The sequence below is a fragment of the Chrysochloris asiatica genome, unplaced genomic scaffold (assembly GCF_000296735.1).
Source record: "Chrysochloris asiatica unplaced genomic scaffold, ChrAsi1.0 scaffold00101, whole genome shotgun sequence".
In the NCBI taxonomy this organism is placed as follows: Eukaryota; Metazoa; Chordata; class Mammalia; order Afrosoricida; family Chrysochloridae; genus Chrysochloris; species Chrysochloris asiatica.
In genome coordinates, this window is record NW_006408619.1 from 10,045,845 (window position 1) to 10,062,998 (window position 17,154).

Here is a 17,154-nt window from a genome sequence, read left to right on the forward strand (position 1 = left end):
ATATCTGCCTGGCCACCTCTCTTAAAACGCTCTCTTCAGAGGGAACACCTGGCCTCCCTGAATAGACCTGTCCACCCTAAGGCTGACCCCAGCTGCTGCTTTGAGAAATGTACCTGCACGCTATGACCTATCTGGGCAAAGGGGATGGCACACCCGCTAGGGAAGGGTCTGGGAACCATGTGAGGATAGCAAGGGCGGCAATGCTAAGCTCTAGAGACCATTAACTCCGTGAACCCCCTTTACAGAGGAGGAAGCGAGGGCTCAGAGAGGTTGAGGAATTTATCCAAGCTCACATAGCTGGGATTCAAACCTTGATGTGTGGTTTACCAGACTCCCCAAACCAGGCTTCTTCGTCCCAGATCTCTGGAACCTCTCTCCCTCAGTCACTCTGGGACCAGGAGCGGGGCACACCGAGCAACTCCTTTGCTCACCACCCATTCGTTCTTGTGGGCTATTTTCTTTCTCCATTGGGTTTTCCCAAACCCACCCTAACACAGTTGATCCTAAGAGAATTTCATAGGTTCTCTGGACCTCAATTTTCCTTGTATGCATGTATTGGGACACGGGTTTTCCTCTAGTACAAGCAAGAAGGGAAAAAGAAAACCAAGTTCGATGTGCCTTCACTGTGTGCGTCTTAACCCCTGGCCGGACATCCTCCCGGAAGTTCCCTCCCATCCCGCGCAGTCGGCTGGCAGGAATAGGACTGGGTCCCTTTAAATTCCGCCTGGGAACGCCCCGGTTGGCCTGCGCCATTCCCGGATCTGCAACCTGGGAATTGCAAGCCCCGGGCGCTTCCCCTCGCTGTGTCCTTAGCTCCGATCATGAGCCGAATCTACCACGACTGCGCCCTCCAGAACAAGGCGGTGCGGAGCACGCAGCTGCCGGGGGTTTGGGACCCCACCGCCCATCAGGGGTAGGCCCCACCGTACCCCCACGCGGGCAGGGATACCAGCCCTTTCCTATGGCCTCCATCTCCCTCGCCCACCTCAGTTTTGAACCTGGGATCCTGGATTGGAGGATGGGACGATGGAGGGAGGGAAAACCGGGGTCACCCACGTCTTCTCTCAGACTTCCAGTGCGCACCTCTTTGCAGCCAGCCGGAGCGCGCCCTCTGAGACGGAGATCTGCTGGAAACGCCCCGACTGCCCCTAGTACGCTTGGGAGAAGGCTGTTAAGTGCCATCGAGTCAGTTCTGACCCATAGCGATCCTGTATAGGGTTTCCGAGGAGCAGCAGCGGTGAGCTTGAACCGCCAACCTTACAGTTCAAATAGCTTGGCGGTCTGGCGCATTAAACCATAGTGCCACACCAGTACTCCTTGGTGGTGGTTATGGGCCAAGGAATGGTTAAGACTCACTAGTGACTGACCCTGGGGTTTCCGAGGCTGTAAATCTTTATGGGAGCAGAAAGCCTCATCTTTCTCCCACGGAACAGCTGGTAGTTTCGAACTGTGGACCTTGAGGTTCGCAGCCCAATTCGTAAGTAAACGCTACCAGAGCTCCTCCCAGTACTCCTTACTGACCCCTAAACTAGGCTCAAAGGGTGGTGCTTTGGCCAACCTCGGTTCCCACCCCACTCCCAGGACTTTAAACTCTAGCCCTTTACACAGACTGGAATGTATCCTAGTTGTGACCGCAGCAGAGAGTGTGAGCTGAGTGGGGGCAGAGTTGGGTTTAGGGGATCCAGAGCAGAGCCAGGCCCTGCTGTCACCATAGTTATAAGAACAAATGAACCATTCCATTTGAAATTATAAACCAACCAAACCTTCAAGTCCCAACCTGATAGGACAGAGGAGTGATGCTGTAAGATCAGCACTGGACTGCGAACCACAAGATCGTCAGTTCAAATCCACCAGCTGCTCCTTGAAAATCCTATACAAGGTCGTTATGAGTCGGAATCGACAATGGCATTTAACAAGGACAGAGTAGAACTGCCACATAGGGTTTCCAAGGCTGGTGTGGCACTGTAGGGTTAGCCCTGGACTGTAACGTCAGTTTGAATTGCAAGGCCCACTCCTCAGAAACCCCATACAGGGTCGCTATGAATTGGGACCAGCAGGCAGACCTCCGCATCTTTCTCCCACAGAGCAGCTGGTGGGTTCCAACTCTTCGTTCACACCCAAGCACTTAACCAATGTGCCACCAGGACCCCTTGAAATTACAAACACTAGAGAATTTGTGTGTGTGTGTGTGTGTGTGTGTGGTGGCTGGAGGGGGTGTTGTTGTTGTCAAGTGCTGTGGAGTCAGTTCTGACCCATATCAAACCTATCTAGGGTTTCCAGAGTGGCTGGTGAGTTTGAACTGCCGACCTTGCAGCTTAAACCGACTTTGCAGTCCATCTGTTAACCCACAGCGCTACACCAGACAGGGGCAAATAAACCAGAAAGAGTTTTCCAATACTGTCCCCTCTCCCTGACTTGTCATTCTTGGCTAACGCCCTTCCCTCTTCTACTTCTATGGTTCAAAAAAAAGGGAGGCCCCAGGTTCTGCTTTTATGAAAAGTCCTATCAGGAAGCCTGGGGTCCAGTTCCTCTCAGTGAGCCTCCCTGTGATCTTGGTCCAGTCACACAACTTTGAAGTCCCGGTTTCTCTACTTTTAAAATGGGAATAACCACTTCCTCATTAGGTTGTTGACTGTTTGGATATGAATGAGAACAGGAATATATGAAAGTGCTTTAAAGTAAGTAAAAAGGGAAGATAATTCATACCTATTTTGAATTTCCTCCAATCCCAGTTTGGCTAAATAAAAAAGCAAAACCCTTTGTATGCAGTAATCGTTTCATAGCTTTTGAAACCCCTTCGTATATAGAAACCTTATGCCACCATTTGTTGTTGTTACATGCTGTCGAGTCGGTTCCGACCCGTAGCGACCCTGTATAGGGTTTCCGAGGAGCAGCTGGTGAGCTTGAACCACCGACCTTGTAGTTCAAACGACTTTGCAGTCCAGCGCATTAGTCCACAGCGCCATACCAGGGCCCCATTAGAGGAGTAGATTGAGGTTAGGGGCTGCTTTCCACGTTTTGTGTATAAGAAGACTGAGGTTCTGGTTACAGTACACCCCAGTGGCCCTGCAGGAGGGACCATATCTTGATCTTAGAGCAGCTAAGGTTCCTCCTGCCCTCTTAGAGAATGGGGGCTCCCCAGTGTGAGAAGCACAGAGAAAACACTTTCAAGTATAGGGGCAGGTGAGTGGGAGCTGTACCTGGGACTTGCTTCTGTCCTCATACAGACTGATGGGTCATGGAGCTGGGACTCTCGAGTCTTTTCTGACAGAACTGACCCATCCCTTCTCTCTCTTGTCCCAGGGGAAACGGTGTTCTGCTGGAGGGAGAGCTGGTAGATGTATCTCGGCACAGCATCTCCGATGCCCATGGCAGGAAGGTGAGCATTCTTCCTGGCAACACCTTGGGGCATTGGCTTCGCAGTGTTTACCACCCGAAGCAGCTCCCTGTATGGGGTTATGCCAGAGCCAGGGACTTGGGATCCAGCCCTTCTTGAAGGACTTCCAGGGTACTGGGAGATGGGTCAGAAGGTCAACAGTCAAATTGGACTGCTGAGTAGAAGAGATCAGTGAAGTACTATGAGTAGACAGGTGAGAGGGCCTGGCCATATCTGAGAAGACAGCTCAAGTTCTGACCCCAAATAACTATCTTTGAGCTGGGGTTGGAAGCATGAGAGCAGGAAGTGGTGAGGTGGGCGGTTTAGCACTGTCTGTGGATGCTCCCAGGAGAGCTTGTCATCCCCACAAATGCAACCAATCCATGGGACCAGGAGCCTTGCTGGGGGGAGTCAGGAAGGTGGTCAGGATGGGTAGCTTTTCATTCTCTTGAGGCTTGGGTCCAGACCACTATCCTCTGACCTGGTGGTTCCCACCACTCCGAGGTGGTAGACGAGGTCAGAGCAGATTAATGGTTTGTGTGGCTGCAGGGTCAACGGTGACCTTCCCCTTCCTGGATACCAGCTCTGTTCTCAGGAAATTGTGAACACATTTACGTTTTTGGAATTGAATGATTGTAAATGCCCTGCTGGCGTTTGCTGTTTGGAACTTTGTAAGATAGCGAAGCTCTTAGCATGGACTCACCCATCTTTGGTCATCTCTGTTTGTGGCTGGGCATTTTGGAATGTTGGGAATTTACAAAGCACATCACCTGTGTGAACCTGGATCTCCACTTGTGTACAGGTGGGGGAGCAGAGGGATGTGAGAGAGGGCTGCTGTTTTCTAGGCTTTTGTTCTCAACCTGGATGTGAAGTTTGCATTGCTGATACTGTCAGTGGCTTCCTTCCCATGCTGATGTCCCTTTTACCTCTGCCCTCTCAGCCTCCTAGGTCTTGAACTCCTCAGGTGTCCAAGGACATGTCTGGTGTTCTTCATTTTGTGCCAGCATCTCTTTGCTGAGCCCTGACTCGGAATATCCATCCCTCTTTCCAATACCACGACCCAGCTGTGCTGACAACCTTAAATCTTCATATCTAAAACTGAGCTCATCAAAACACCATGTCACAGTGTTTCAAGATGCTACACAGAACCTTTCTTCCTGCACCCCACAGGAACTGCCTTAGCTCCCAGCTCGCCAGTATTTTTATGCTGAGAAATGCTTTGCTGTGCCACCCCCTCCCTAGCATGCACATCAGCAGGATGGGCACACCAATCCAGAGTCCCCAGCCAGCCTTCCCAGGATGCCCAGCAATATCCCCACACTGAGGCAGAACTCCTGCCGGGGCCAACCTATCCCTAGACAGGCAGGGTGCTCCCCCGCCAGCCCCTGTCCAAGCTTGCTTCCAATGAATTTCTTGTCATGGAGCCCTGGTTTGGCACTGTAGGATGATAAGCATTAGACAGCTAACCTCAAGTGCTTCAGAGCCACCAGCCGCTCCTCAGAAACCCTATACAGGGTCACCATGAGTAAGAACCAACTCGATGAAACTTACCAACAACAATGATAGTGTAATCACCCACCCAACCAAGTTCTACCCAGCTCTCTCTCACAGTTAGATAAGTAATGCCTAGTCCAATTGGGCTCTTCCTATTCTTTCTGTCCCCTTCCCATGCCCACTTACCTCAGAGGGACCCTTAGGAACTCCAGCCTGTCCTGATGTACCATCCTACCCCTCAGGCTCATTCCTGCCTGGCTGTCAAATTCTGTTTTCTGAAAGACCCTCTGAAGGTCTCACCGCTGTGCCAAAGGATTCTTTCTAGTCTGCCAAATAAAATCTAAACTCCAAACACCAACTGAAGACCTGCCTCAAACTGATCCCACTTGCTTTCCCAGCCTGTGCTCCCACAGGTCTTTCCCAAGTGCCCCAAATTGCTCAAACTTTTTTGTGAGTCTTGACTTCTGCCTACCTGTCCCGAGCTTTTAGTATTCTGTTTCTCTTATCTCTGGGGTTGTAGGTTTCTCTACCCTTTGAGACTTTACCTTCCCTGTTTCTCCCAGGAAGTGGTCTTCTCTTTCTTCATCTGCTGGAACATTTTCTTGGTCCTGTTCTTACTGGAATAGCTGGCAAAGAGCAGTTGGGACACGATTCATGGTTGACACTGTGCTCGCCCCCTGCCCCCATGATGTCATTGAATCCTTACAGCATTACTAAACGTTGACATTCTGTTGTCCCCATGTTATAGGGGAGACAGAGGCCCACGAGGGCTAGGTGTGATTTGTCCCACATCTGTCGGCAGTGCTTCTTTTGAGTACTCTTCCCACAACACCTTGCTGCATCCACTCCTGCTTTATGAGTGCTGGGGTCTCTTAGAGCTTTGCGCTTGAGTTGTGTTTTCTGTACGTACTTTTCAGCTCTGGCTGTGTGGCTGCCTTGTGTCCACCTACCATGGACCTCTACCGTGGCTCATGACGTAGCAGGTGTTCTGTTGAGCGCACCAATGAATGAATGAGTGAATGAATATTTTAATGGGGCCCATCTACCCAGCTTGAATAGTTTTGGAGCTGAGATGAGATTCTAGGGTTACAATGAGCTTGAGGAGGGCTACATCCAGATCCCAGGAGAATTGTGTGTTGAGGTGGGGGCAGTAAGGCAGCCCCCTCATTCTCCCTTTGCCTGGCCACAGGATCGTTACTACGTGTTGTATGTCCAGCCCAGTCGTATTCATCGCCGCCAATTCGACCCCAAAGGAAATGAAATTGAACCCAACTTCAGTGCTACTAGGAAGGTGAACACGGGCTTCCTCATGTCTTCCTACAGTAGGTATTCACCCCTTTCACTTCAGGACCTTCCCGTTGATGTGTCCTTCCTTGTCCCCTGAGTCTCTCGGCTCCTAGAATGTGTCTTCCTAGCACGGTCAGCCTTGTAGTCAGACCCTAAGGGTACCCTTCTTGGGACTAGACCCATTCTTGTCCCCCATTCAATCAGAGGTCACCCGTGGTCTCTCATCTTCTCTTACAGTCTCTAGGCTCCATGACTTGACTGCGAGCTCTGACTTGACTAGGCTAGGCCATGATTCTTAGTGGTTTAGCAAATACACTGGAATCATCCTCCGTTTTGTGATAGGATTTGAACAGACAGCCAATCAGTTTAAAGGGCTTTCCCAGGGGGCGTGGCCTGTATCCAACAGAGACTGGATGCGCTGGCAGAGTTCAGCCTCTCTTCATCCTGCAGCTGACTCATCATCCTCTGAACTCCAGTTCTGGGAACTTGAACCAAGAGCCTGCTACCTAACCTGCAGATTTTGGAATTCACCAGCTTCCTCCTAGAATTATGGTGTTGGCAAAGGATATTAAATATACCCTGGAATGCCAGAAGAGCAAGCCAGCCTGTCTTAGGTGAAGTACAGCCAGAATGCTCCTTAGAAGTGAACATTGTGAGACTCCCATCATACATACTTGGGACATATTGTCAGGAGGGACCAGTCCCTGGAGAAGAACATCATGCTTGGTAAATACAGGATCATTGCCATAGAGGAAGACCCTCAAGGAGATGGATTAACACAGTGGCAGCAACAATGGGCTCAAACATAGGAATAATTTTGAGAATGATGCGGGACCAGGCAGTGGCTGCTTCTGTTGTACATAGGGTCCTTGTGAGCTGGAACCAACTCAAAGACACCTAACAACAACAACATCATCGCCCACAGTCCCGCCAGCCAACAGCCAGCTGTCTGATCTGACGATATGGGGTTCGTCAGCCCCTATAACTATGTGAGTCAGAAGAAGCCTCCAGAATGAGTGGATGAATAGAAAGCCTAGAAACCACCAAAGTTTGCTCCTGACTCCAGCAGACCCCACTCTAACCAAGGAGACCCTGAGAATCTAAAGAGATTCCTGCCTGGCCTCCTGATTGTCAGTGGGAAGGCAGAATCATATGGTGTGTTTGAATCCTGCCCCGCCACTGAGTAGCTGTGTGATCTTGGACAAGTTACTTAACCTCTTAACGCATTGGTGTTCTCACCTGTAAAATGGGAATAATAGAGATGTGTTAACATTTGCTGTGATTGGCTATCAGTCACACTGCATTATTTCATCATCCTCATGTCAGGAACATTTAGTTAAGCCATTTGCTCAAGATCATTTATCTTGTAAGCAGTAGAGCCCAGATTCATGCCAGACAGCCTGGGCTGTAATTCCTTCAGTGAAGTTTCATTGAGTCCTTACAGAATGCGTAGTCATAGGCCTACCTGGGAGTCCTAGTGTGGTGCTGTAGGATAAGCATTAGACTGCTAACTGCAAGGCCAACAGTTCAAACCCACCAGCTACTCAGTGGGAACCCTATAAAGGTTGCTACGAATGAAAACTGACTCAACGGAACTTAACAACAAGAGGCGTACCTTACAGTGATGGTGAGGGTTCAGTGAGACGATGCAAGTAGAATCTTCAGCCCTTGCCTGTTCACAAAAGGCCCTTTCTTGGAGCAATAGCGGAAGGAGGAGAGTCAGAAATTGGAGAAAATGGAATATGTGGCTTATTACCTCTATGAACAACTGTCCTCTTTTTACCTTGAGGCCAAAAGAACTGGATGGTCCCCAGCTTCTATGACTGACCATTTTGATCAAAGAGTCTTTAGACGAATCCTGACTTAAAGGGAAAAAACACAGAATAGCATTTTAAGTTCTCATGGACTCCACACTTTATGCAGCTATGGAGGCTGGATGAACCCTTGAAACTATTACTCTGAGATCATCTTTAAATATTATGCCAAATATATTTCCTTAAGTCTTCTTAAGGAGCTCTGGTAGCGTAGTGGTTATGAATCGGGCTGCGAACCGCAACGTCAGCAGTTCGAAACTACCAGCTGCTCCGCGGGAGAAAGATGAGGCTTTCTGCTCCCGTAAAGATTTACAAGTCTCGGAAACCCTGCACAGGGTCTCTATGGGTCGGAACCGACTCGACGGCACTTAACAACAACAACAAGTCTTCTTAAAACCTAACAATGTTGTTGTTGTTAGTTACGTGCCGTCTAGTTGGTTCCGACTCATAGCCACCCTATATAGGATTTCCAAGGAGCAGCTCCTGGGTTTGAACCACCTACCTTGTGGTTCACAGTCCAGTGCAGACCCATAGCACCACACCACAAACCCTAAACCAAACAATAGCTTAACTAGTAAAAAAAAAAAAAAAAAGGTCTTTCTTGAGCATTATGCTCTTTGAAGAACTATCTACTACATGGGATCCAATTAGCAACAGAAGATGAGACAGGAAGCTCAGGGCAGTGGGTTGCGTTGATGGAGGAAGACCAATTCAGAAAAGGAGAGTAAGAATGGGTGTACAACTTGAATGTTACAAATGTCACTGAATTGTACATGTAGAAATTGTTGAATTGGAGTTCCAGTTCATAGCTGCATGGGTTTATTCCAAACAAAACGTATTTAAACATGTCTAGTCAGTGAATGGCTGCAGACAGTTTCAGTAATACACTTGCCTTAATCTTATTTGTTGTTGTTAAGTGCCATTGAGTCGGTTCCGACGAGGCTATAAATCTTTACGGGAGCAGAAAGCCTCATCTTTCTCCCACGGAGCAGCTGGTAGTTTCAAACTGCTGACCTTGATGTTCTCAGCCCATTCATAACCACTACACTACCAGAGCTCCTTTGGGGGCCTACAAAAAAAGGAGACTTTTTGTCATCGGAAAAAAAAAAACTATTTTGAAGTCAGGTCTGATATTAAATTTTTAACAAAACAGAGGGTTCATCTTTCCAAATCATTGAAGCTTTGTAGCAAGTTTAATGAAATGCTGCCCCATATAACACAACAGCTTTTTGAGATAATAAGCATTTTAAGGAAGTTTGGGAAGACTTCCAAGATGAGCCAAAGGAGGGAAGACGGTCAGCCTCCATGAACTTTTCAGTCAAGCAACTGTGACTGAAAAGTTCAGAAACTGATAGAAGAAGACCACAGAATTCCCAGTGATGCTGTAGCTACTGAAGTTGGGAGCTCACATGGTTTGCCATTTTCAATTTTACGTGACCATCTTGGCCTCAGCATGGTTTCAGCTGGATGGTTGCCAAAAGTTTTGCATGAAGATGAGCTAGCTCAAAGAGTGGATCATTCCATCATTCTTTTAAGCAAGATTGAAGCTAGTGATGGTGATTTCATAGAATGGTGTGTATCAGGGTTGAATCGTGAATTTGCCAATACAATGCAGAGAGTAAGTTCCAATCAAAACAGCGGCTTCCAGAGGGATCTGCTGAGCCTGTTACATTCAAGGCAGACTCAGCTCAGAAGGTTATGGACACTGTTTTTTGGAATTCCAAAGGAGCAATCTTGATAGATTATTTTTCAAAGGACACAGGATGACCACAAGGGCTTTATATGAAGAAATGTTATGACAGTTGAAAACTGCATTGGTGAGAAAAGGGCCAGGAAAGTTGTACCAAGAAATTGTTCCCTACCCCCCCCCCCCCCCCCCCCCCACACACACACACAATGCACCTTGCTCGTTCTTTGAAGATAGCAAGGGCTGACCTTTGAGAGTTTTGTTGGGAAACCTTACCCCATCCACCCTACACACTTCATCTTGCCCCTTCAGATTTCTTTTCATTTCCCAGATTCAAAGCACAGTTAATAGCAACATGATTTGAATCCCTCGAGGATGCTGAAAACTCCTGTTTTGCCAGTGTGTCAACTGAGCAACACAGAATGCTTCAGAAAGGGGTTCGAGATGGAAACACCACCTTCAGTAGTGTATAGACCTAGAGGGAGGCTATGTGGAGAAACAATAGCTTCACATTTTGATATTTTGGTTGAATAAAGATTTCTATGATTCTGTAGCAATTGTTTTTTACTTCCCCTCATAGTCTCAATAGCAGGAAATGATTTTTTTTAGTAAAAATAAAGGCCTTTGTAAGTGTTTTCTAGTAAATGGTTAATAACTCTCTGATACTGTTTGTCTGCAGAGGTAGAAGCCAAGGGGAACACTGACAGGCTCACCCCTGAGGCGCTGAAGGAGCTGGTCAACAAACCAGAGCTGCTTGTGCTGACCGAAGGCCTCGCTCCAGACCGGACTGTGGCGTTCTGGATGCCTGAGACAGAGATGGAGGCACTGGAGCTGGAACTGGGGGCTGGGGTACGGCTGAAAACTCGGGGTGACGGCCCCTTCCTGGGTGAGTAGTACAGCCTCCACACCAGCGTAATTTCCTGTGTGACACGTGAGGGCTCCCGGTCTCCCTTCTGAGGCTCCGCCACCTCTCCTCCTTAGAGGTCTTGCGAGCTGCTAGTCTGGTCTCCATGGGGACAGGACCCCTTGAGATTTATTCCTAAGCCCCTGAACAATGCCCTGGGGTCTGCAGCCTGGACATCCTGGATCCCAGAGTGTTGCCTAATCTGTGTTACCTACGAGTGAACCTATAACCTCATACTTCTAGGCAACCCACTTAGGGCCTCCCTGACCACATCCTGGCCTGGAGAGGGCAGTGACTTAACCTAGTCCTACCACAGGGAGGGAGGTCATTCAGTTGCTTCTTTTTCTTTCAGATTCGTTAGCCAAACTTGAGGCTGGAACAGTGACCAAGTGTAATTTCGCTGGTGATGGAAAGACAGGCACATCCTGGACAGACAACATCATGGCCCAAAAGTCTTCAGGAGGGGCTGTAGCAGAGACCCGAGAGCAGGGAGATGGGGCAGAAGACGAGGAGTGGGTAGGTCAGGAAGATGGCTGTGGACCTGGTATTGGTGTGGTTCTATCTCTTGGCACTTTTATATGTGTTGTTAACTGGGTATAGAATGAAGAGAGGACAACAGGATAAACCTTTGACAATGGGCTCATCAATTCTTAGAGTACGTTAACATTCAGAAAAATTCCTGCAAGGTACGAAGGCCAACAACCTGTACCTTAGCTGCCTCATGCTACCATAACAGAGATAACATAGTGGGTAGCTTTGATTTGCTTCCCTGAAGTATATTTCCTCCCAAAATTTGAATTGTTGTCAAAGACGCCAAATTGAACATTTCAAACAAAGATTTTTTGTGTGCCAAAAATGAGCTCTTTATCTAGATAATGGAGATGATGATTTTTGTCAGAGAAAGCATAGGTAAGTAGAACAGAGGGTATAGATCCCCTTTTGTCTTAGTGAAATGGATCTTGGATTGAAAAATAGTTGAGAGCTGCTTGGCCAGCTTCTGGGGCCAGCCAATGAAAGGAAGCCAAGGCAGGAGGCTGAGGGTCTGCATCCCCAGTACCACGGTAGTGAACTTTGTTGGCCTAGTGACTTATGAGCCTTTTACTAAATGTTCTCTGTTCATATCTCTTTATTCCCCTTGGATTTCTCCAGGATGACTGAGGTTCATAGGAGATAGAGTGCCTCCGGTACCCACCAGTACCTTCTATGCCACTGTTGAGAGTTTCTTCCCTTGACTTCTACTCTAGAGCTCAAGGCAGACAGCAGTCCACCAAATCTTACCTGAGTCTTCCTACCACCATCTTGGAACACCATTTGGACAAACTCTGCTTTAGCCAAATCCAAGACCAAGACATTGGTCTGGGGCCCCATGCTGTAGCTCATGGAAGAACCCTCGCTGGATATGAATCTGACCTTTGTAGACTTTAGAAGCTGGTGGTGGACAAAGCCCCAGGACAGTGTGAGATGAAGTGGCTTGGTCTTGATGCAGAGTTGGCAAATGTCTCTCGTCTGAATGCAGGGGAGAAGGGACCAGGGGCACCTTCCTCTCTGCCTGTTTGCTTCCTGCTTTCCTTCCTCTCCCAATACCCACACTCTGCATTATAGCCCCTGCTTTCCTGCTTCCAGCCTCTTTGTCCTTTATACCCTTTCCTGCTCCTGGAGTTGCCACTTCTTCATTCTACCATAGATTTTCCTGTCTTCTGCTCTCCCCAGCTGGTTGCTAGCAGGTGCTGTTCTCTGGGAAGCTCACAGTGTTCACCGATGTGACGGCCTGGTCCTCATCTTGCATACTCATTCACTGTGCCAGGCTGCCTTTTTGATAACACCTTTTGTGTTGTTGTTTTGTACTTTGAGAACTTTTTAGAAAATGAATAAAATTTCAGAAAAAAATTTGTTCACATTGACTGGGTTACTGTCAGGCATCAATGGGTCTCTTGACTGAGCGACATTCCTGTTAGAAGGCCGCCATTTCTCTCTGCTCATGAACTTTGCCTTGCTGGCTTATGTGTCAAAATCCAGATCTGTGAAGAGATCAAGAGTTGAAATGTACATGTTCAGAGGACTTTGTGGACTATGGATGAATTCTACTTGACTTGGGAAAAGGAGGGGTTGGTGGTGACCTAATAATTGTTGAGTCCCCCTACTGTATCATCACCACTCTGTGTCACTTTGTCCTACTGTGGTGGCTTGTGTAATGCTGTGATGATGGAAGCTATGTCACCGGTATATTAAATTTTAGCAGGGTCACCCATAGTGGACAGGTTTTAGCAGATTATGACAGACTAGGAAGAAGGACAGGCAGACCACTTCTGAATGATAAGTTACTGAAAACTTTATGAATAGTAGAAGAATATTGTCAGATATAGTGCTGGAAGATGAGACCCTTAGCTCAAGAACAGATTTGGTGCATTAGACACTAATGACAGAAAACCAGAAACGTTGTAGGACGACAACAAGAACTCATGGAGTGGCACTTTCTCAAAAAGTTGGAACTAGAAATAAATACCATATGGCCCCAACTATCCCTCTACTTAGTTTATATTCTCAAGAAATACGAGCTGTGAAACGAATAGATATATACACACAGTTCATTGCAACACTGTTCACAATAGCAAAACAGTGAAAACAGTCTAAATGCTAATCAGCAGAAGAATGGTTAAACAAACTTTGGTACATATACACACATGGTATACAACATTGAAGAGTAACGAAGAATCTGCAAAACACCTCACAATCTGGATGAAACTGGAGGACATTATGCTGAGTGACAAATACTGTATGAGATCACTGTTGTAAAAAGTGAAGGTCTTCAGTTCTAGTCTGAGTTGTTGTTAAGTGCCATCGAGTTGGTTCCGACCCATAGCAACCCTGAACAGGGTTTCCCAGGCTGTAAATCTTTACAGGAGCCGAAAGCCTCATCTTTCTCCTGTGGGACATCTGGTAGTTTCAAACTGCTGATCTTGCAGTTCGCAGCCCGATTCGTAACCACTACGCTACCAGAGCTCCTTCTAGTCTGGGTAGATCTCCCCAAATCTGTGATGTTCCTAGGGCCCAAACCCGCAGCCCTGGGGCAGTACTTTCTCAAGTACCATGGCTCCAATTGCAGAAAAGCCATTAAGGCCTTAGCAAAATGTCACCAAACTCAACTGAAAGAGGGGAAAAAAAGGAAACAAGTCCCTTTCTTGCCTCCGAATATACTGAACTGCCCCAAACTGGAAAGGGCAGAATTCCAAATTTGTGACCTGAATCATGAAATTAAGAAACTGTTGAGAGAAAAAGGCCAATGAGAAGTCTGGATAAAGATGTTGGGTAGTCCTGACTATGGAAAAGTTGGCCCTAACATGCTGAATCATGAATGGAAAGAAGTCTCGGGAAATCGAGGGTACAAATACAGATTTGCCTGGTGTTAGAGAGCTGTTTGAAAAAGAACTCCTTTCTCTTCCAAGAAAGACATGAGCTGAGCTCAAGAAGGCTATCAATTTTGAGTACTATGGCTACTTAGATGAAAATGATGGTGTTCTTGCACATTTGGAATGGCAATATGAAAAGAAACTGAGATCCGAATTAGTGGAAAACAAAGAGGCCTGACTGGCTAGAGGAGAAAGATAGCAGCTATGCCGTCAATGAAGAGAAGTATGAAGAGGAAGGTGGCCAGGAGAAGGAAGGTGAAGAAAGGCAGCAGAAGTTCGTTGCTTATGTCCCAGTGGCATCCCAGCAAGCGATGGAGGAGGCTGTTGTACATACGAAGGAGACAGAGCTCCTTCAGAAGTACATGAGACCCTGTAGGCCCAGAGCAACGAAGTCAAAGACTTGGGCATTAGGGCCTGTTGGGTAGTTATTGAGGTCCAGGAAATCTTGCGGAAGTTCGTCCACTCCCCTCTGGTTCCAGGTGCCAACCTATAAGCCCACTGTATGCTCTGCCATTCTGAGACTGCAGACAGGCAGGCAAGAAGCCCACTCCACCTCCCTTTTTTACTCACTGTTTCCTTGCCTCTTGTGCTGACCCAAAGATGGGGGTCTGTCCCTTGTCACCTCCCTGGCAAATGACTAGGTGCTGAACACGTCAGTCACTACCTCTGTACAAATATTTTTAATCCATTTTTTAAAAGTTTTTATTGTGAATTATGTGATAGTTTACATGGGAGAACATTAGCTTTACATTCATCCTATCTTATTTCATTTCATTGCAATGATTACAATTCCCTGCATGCATCATTAAACAGCCAAAGGGTACACCCCACAAGCCTGCCCCTGGCCATCAACATGCAGACCTTCTCCTTCCCAGAATCCAGAGTCCCCAGCCACTCCATCTCTCCACATCATCGTCTCTGCCTACATCTTTGGCGTCGCTGCTTCTCTGGATAGGGTCCCACACTCTGCTCTTCTCCCTTGATGGTCCCAGGGTCCTCTGCTCCTGGACTGCAAGATCAGCCACTCCTTTACATTTGCAACACTCACAATCAGTCCTGATAACAATTATTCACTCTTAATTCACAAGAGTCTTATCCCCATTTGCTTTCACCAGCCCTGTCCAGACAGGTTGGAAACCACATAGTGGAGATTTACCTTCCCCCATAACTTCTGAAATTAGGCTCCCTCTTGAAAGCTCATAAACGAGTCACTTCGTGCCTTTGTAGCACCCCCCCACACACCCCATTTTGGGTAGCCAATGTCTAAGTTGCCCATCCCTGTCAACCCTGTGTACCGAGGAGGTGGGAATGATCCTCGCTGTAAAGATTCATTCCCTCTTTTGAGCTACTACATCCACAAGCATAGGTCAAGTTCATCAAATTGTAGGGTAATGCATTTATTTTTATTTTGGAGTTTGTAAAACAGATTGCTAGTTTTATTTATCCTTGTACTGTGATCTGGGGGAGTGCAGAATCAATTCATGACCAATATTTAAAAAATGCAATTTTCCTTAAAAAGACCTTTATAACTTTTCTCAAAATACAGATGTTCCATCTCTTGCTGGCAGTCAACCAGAATTGCTCCCATTGGGCCCAGCACGCTCTCAGCATCTTAGGGCTCCACTGCCTTGGCCTTGCTCATTCCTGCCTGGGAGGAAGACTTTGAATTTGCTATCTCTGTTTTATAACTTGCTGTTCAAGAGCTATTTTCATTAAAAACTTTAGTATGACTGGAAAAACAATTAAGAAAAGTTTTGTTTTAATAAAAGAAACATTCTATGATGGTTACCTGGGGTGGGGAAGGGAATTATTCACAGCCTAGAGAGTAGACACATGTAAACATGGGTGATGGGATAGACAACCAGAGGGAGGTTGGCAGAGGAAAGATGAAGGTATCAGGAGGCACAGGGAGGAGTTTAAGAGTTGAAGGAAATAGAGGAGATTGTTGTTGTTTAGTGCCTTTGAGTCATTTCCAGCTCTCAGAGACCCTCTGTAGGGTTTCTGAGGAGCAGTTGGTGGGTTTGAACCGCCACCTTGTGGTTCAAGTCTACCTTGCGGCTTAGTGCTTATCCTACAGCACCACACCAGGATTGGATGGAAATAGAGGTCCTGGTACTGTGCTATAGGATAATGCACTGGTCCACAAGGTCAGTTTGAGCCACAATGTCGGAGGTTCAAACTCACCAGCCACTCATTGGAAACCCGCTACAGGGTCATTATGAGTTGGAACCAACTCGATGGCACTTAACAACAGCAGTGACAATGGTAACAGATGGTACCTAACAGATGGCAATTACTGAGATGAAGCAAAGTGTCTGATTTGTTGAATGCAAAACTGATATCTGTTCTGTAAACCTTCACTCAAGTCACAAGAAAAAGTTTTAAATAAAACAACAACAACATACAGAAAGAAAGACAGGAAAGAAAGAAAAGACCAAAATGGATGTCAGAAGAGACTCTGAAACTTGCTCTTGAGCATAGAGAATTTAACATAACTGGAAGCAATGAGGAAGTAAAAGAGCTGAACAGAACATTTCAAAGGGCAGCTCAAGAAGACAAACTCAAGTATTATAATAAAACATGCAAAGACCTGGAGTTAGAAAACCAAAAGGGAAGAACATGCTCAGCATTTCTCAAGTTGACAGAACTGAAGAAAAAATTCAAGCCTCGGATTGCAATAGTGAAGGATTCTATGGGCAAAATATTGCATGGCACAGGAAGCATCAAAAGAAGATGGAAGGACATTGGCTACCCAAAATGGAGGGCGGGGGAGGCGGGCTACAAAGGCAAGAAGTGACTGGCTTACAAGCTTTCAAGAGGGAATCTAGATCCAGAGGGCATGGAGGAAGGTAGAATCTCCAGTGAGTAGTATCTAATCTATCTAAGCAGAGCTGATGAAATGAAATGCAGACGGGTCTCTTGTGATACAATAGTGAATAATTGTTATCAGGGCTGATTGTGAGGGTTGGAAATGTAAAGGTAGACGTTTTATAGCAAGGAGGGGAGAGATTAACTTTCCAGTCTAGGAGCGGAGGTCCCTAGGACCATCAACGGAGAAGAGCAGAGAGAGGGACCCTACCCAGAGAGGCAGTGTTGCCTGAGATGGAGGCAGAGACGATGACGTGGAGCAATGGAGCAGCTGGGGACTTTAGATCCAGAGAGAGAGAGGGACTGTGTGCTGAAGA

General features: G+C 47.0%; 1 protein-coding gene and 1 pseudogene across 1 annotated transcript; both read left to right on the top strand.

The window, feature by feature from the left end:
- The first annotated feature begins 821 nt into the window (after positions 1-821).
- On the top strand, positions 822-11,720 carry LOC102827912 (arpin-like). Its single transcript, XM_006867179.1, has 6 exons — positions 822-913; positions 3,304-3,379; positions 6,060-6,192; positions 10,338-10,544; positions 10,915-11,078; positions 11,712-11,720. Exons 1-6 carry the CDS (start codon positions 822-824, stop codon positions 11,718-11,720), a joined length of 681 nt encoding a protein of 226 aa, XP_006867241.1.
- A 1,877-nt stretch (positions 11,721-13,597) lies between these two features.
- LOC102828300 lies at positions 13,598-14,462 on the top strand (annotated as a pseudogene).
- Positions 14,463-17,154: the final 2,692 nt, after the last annotated feature.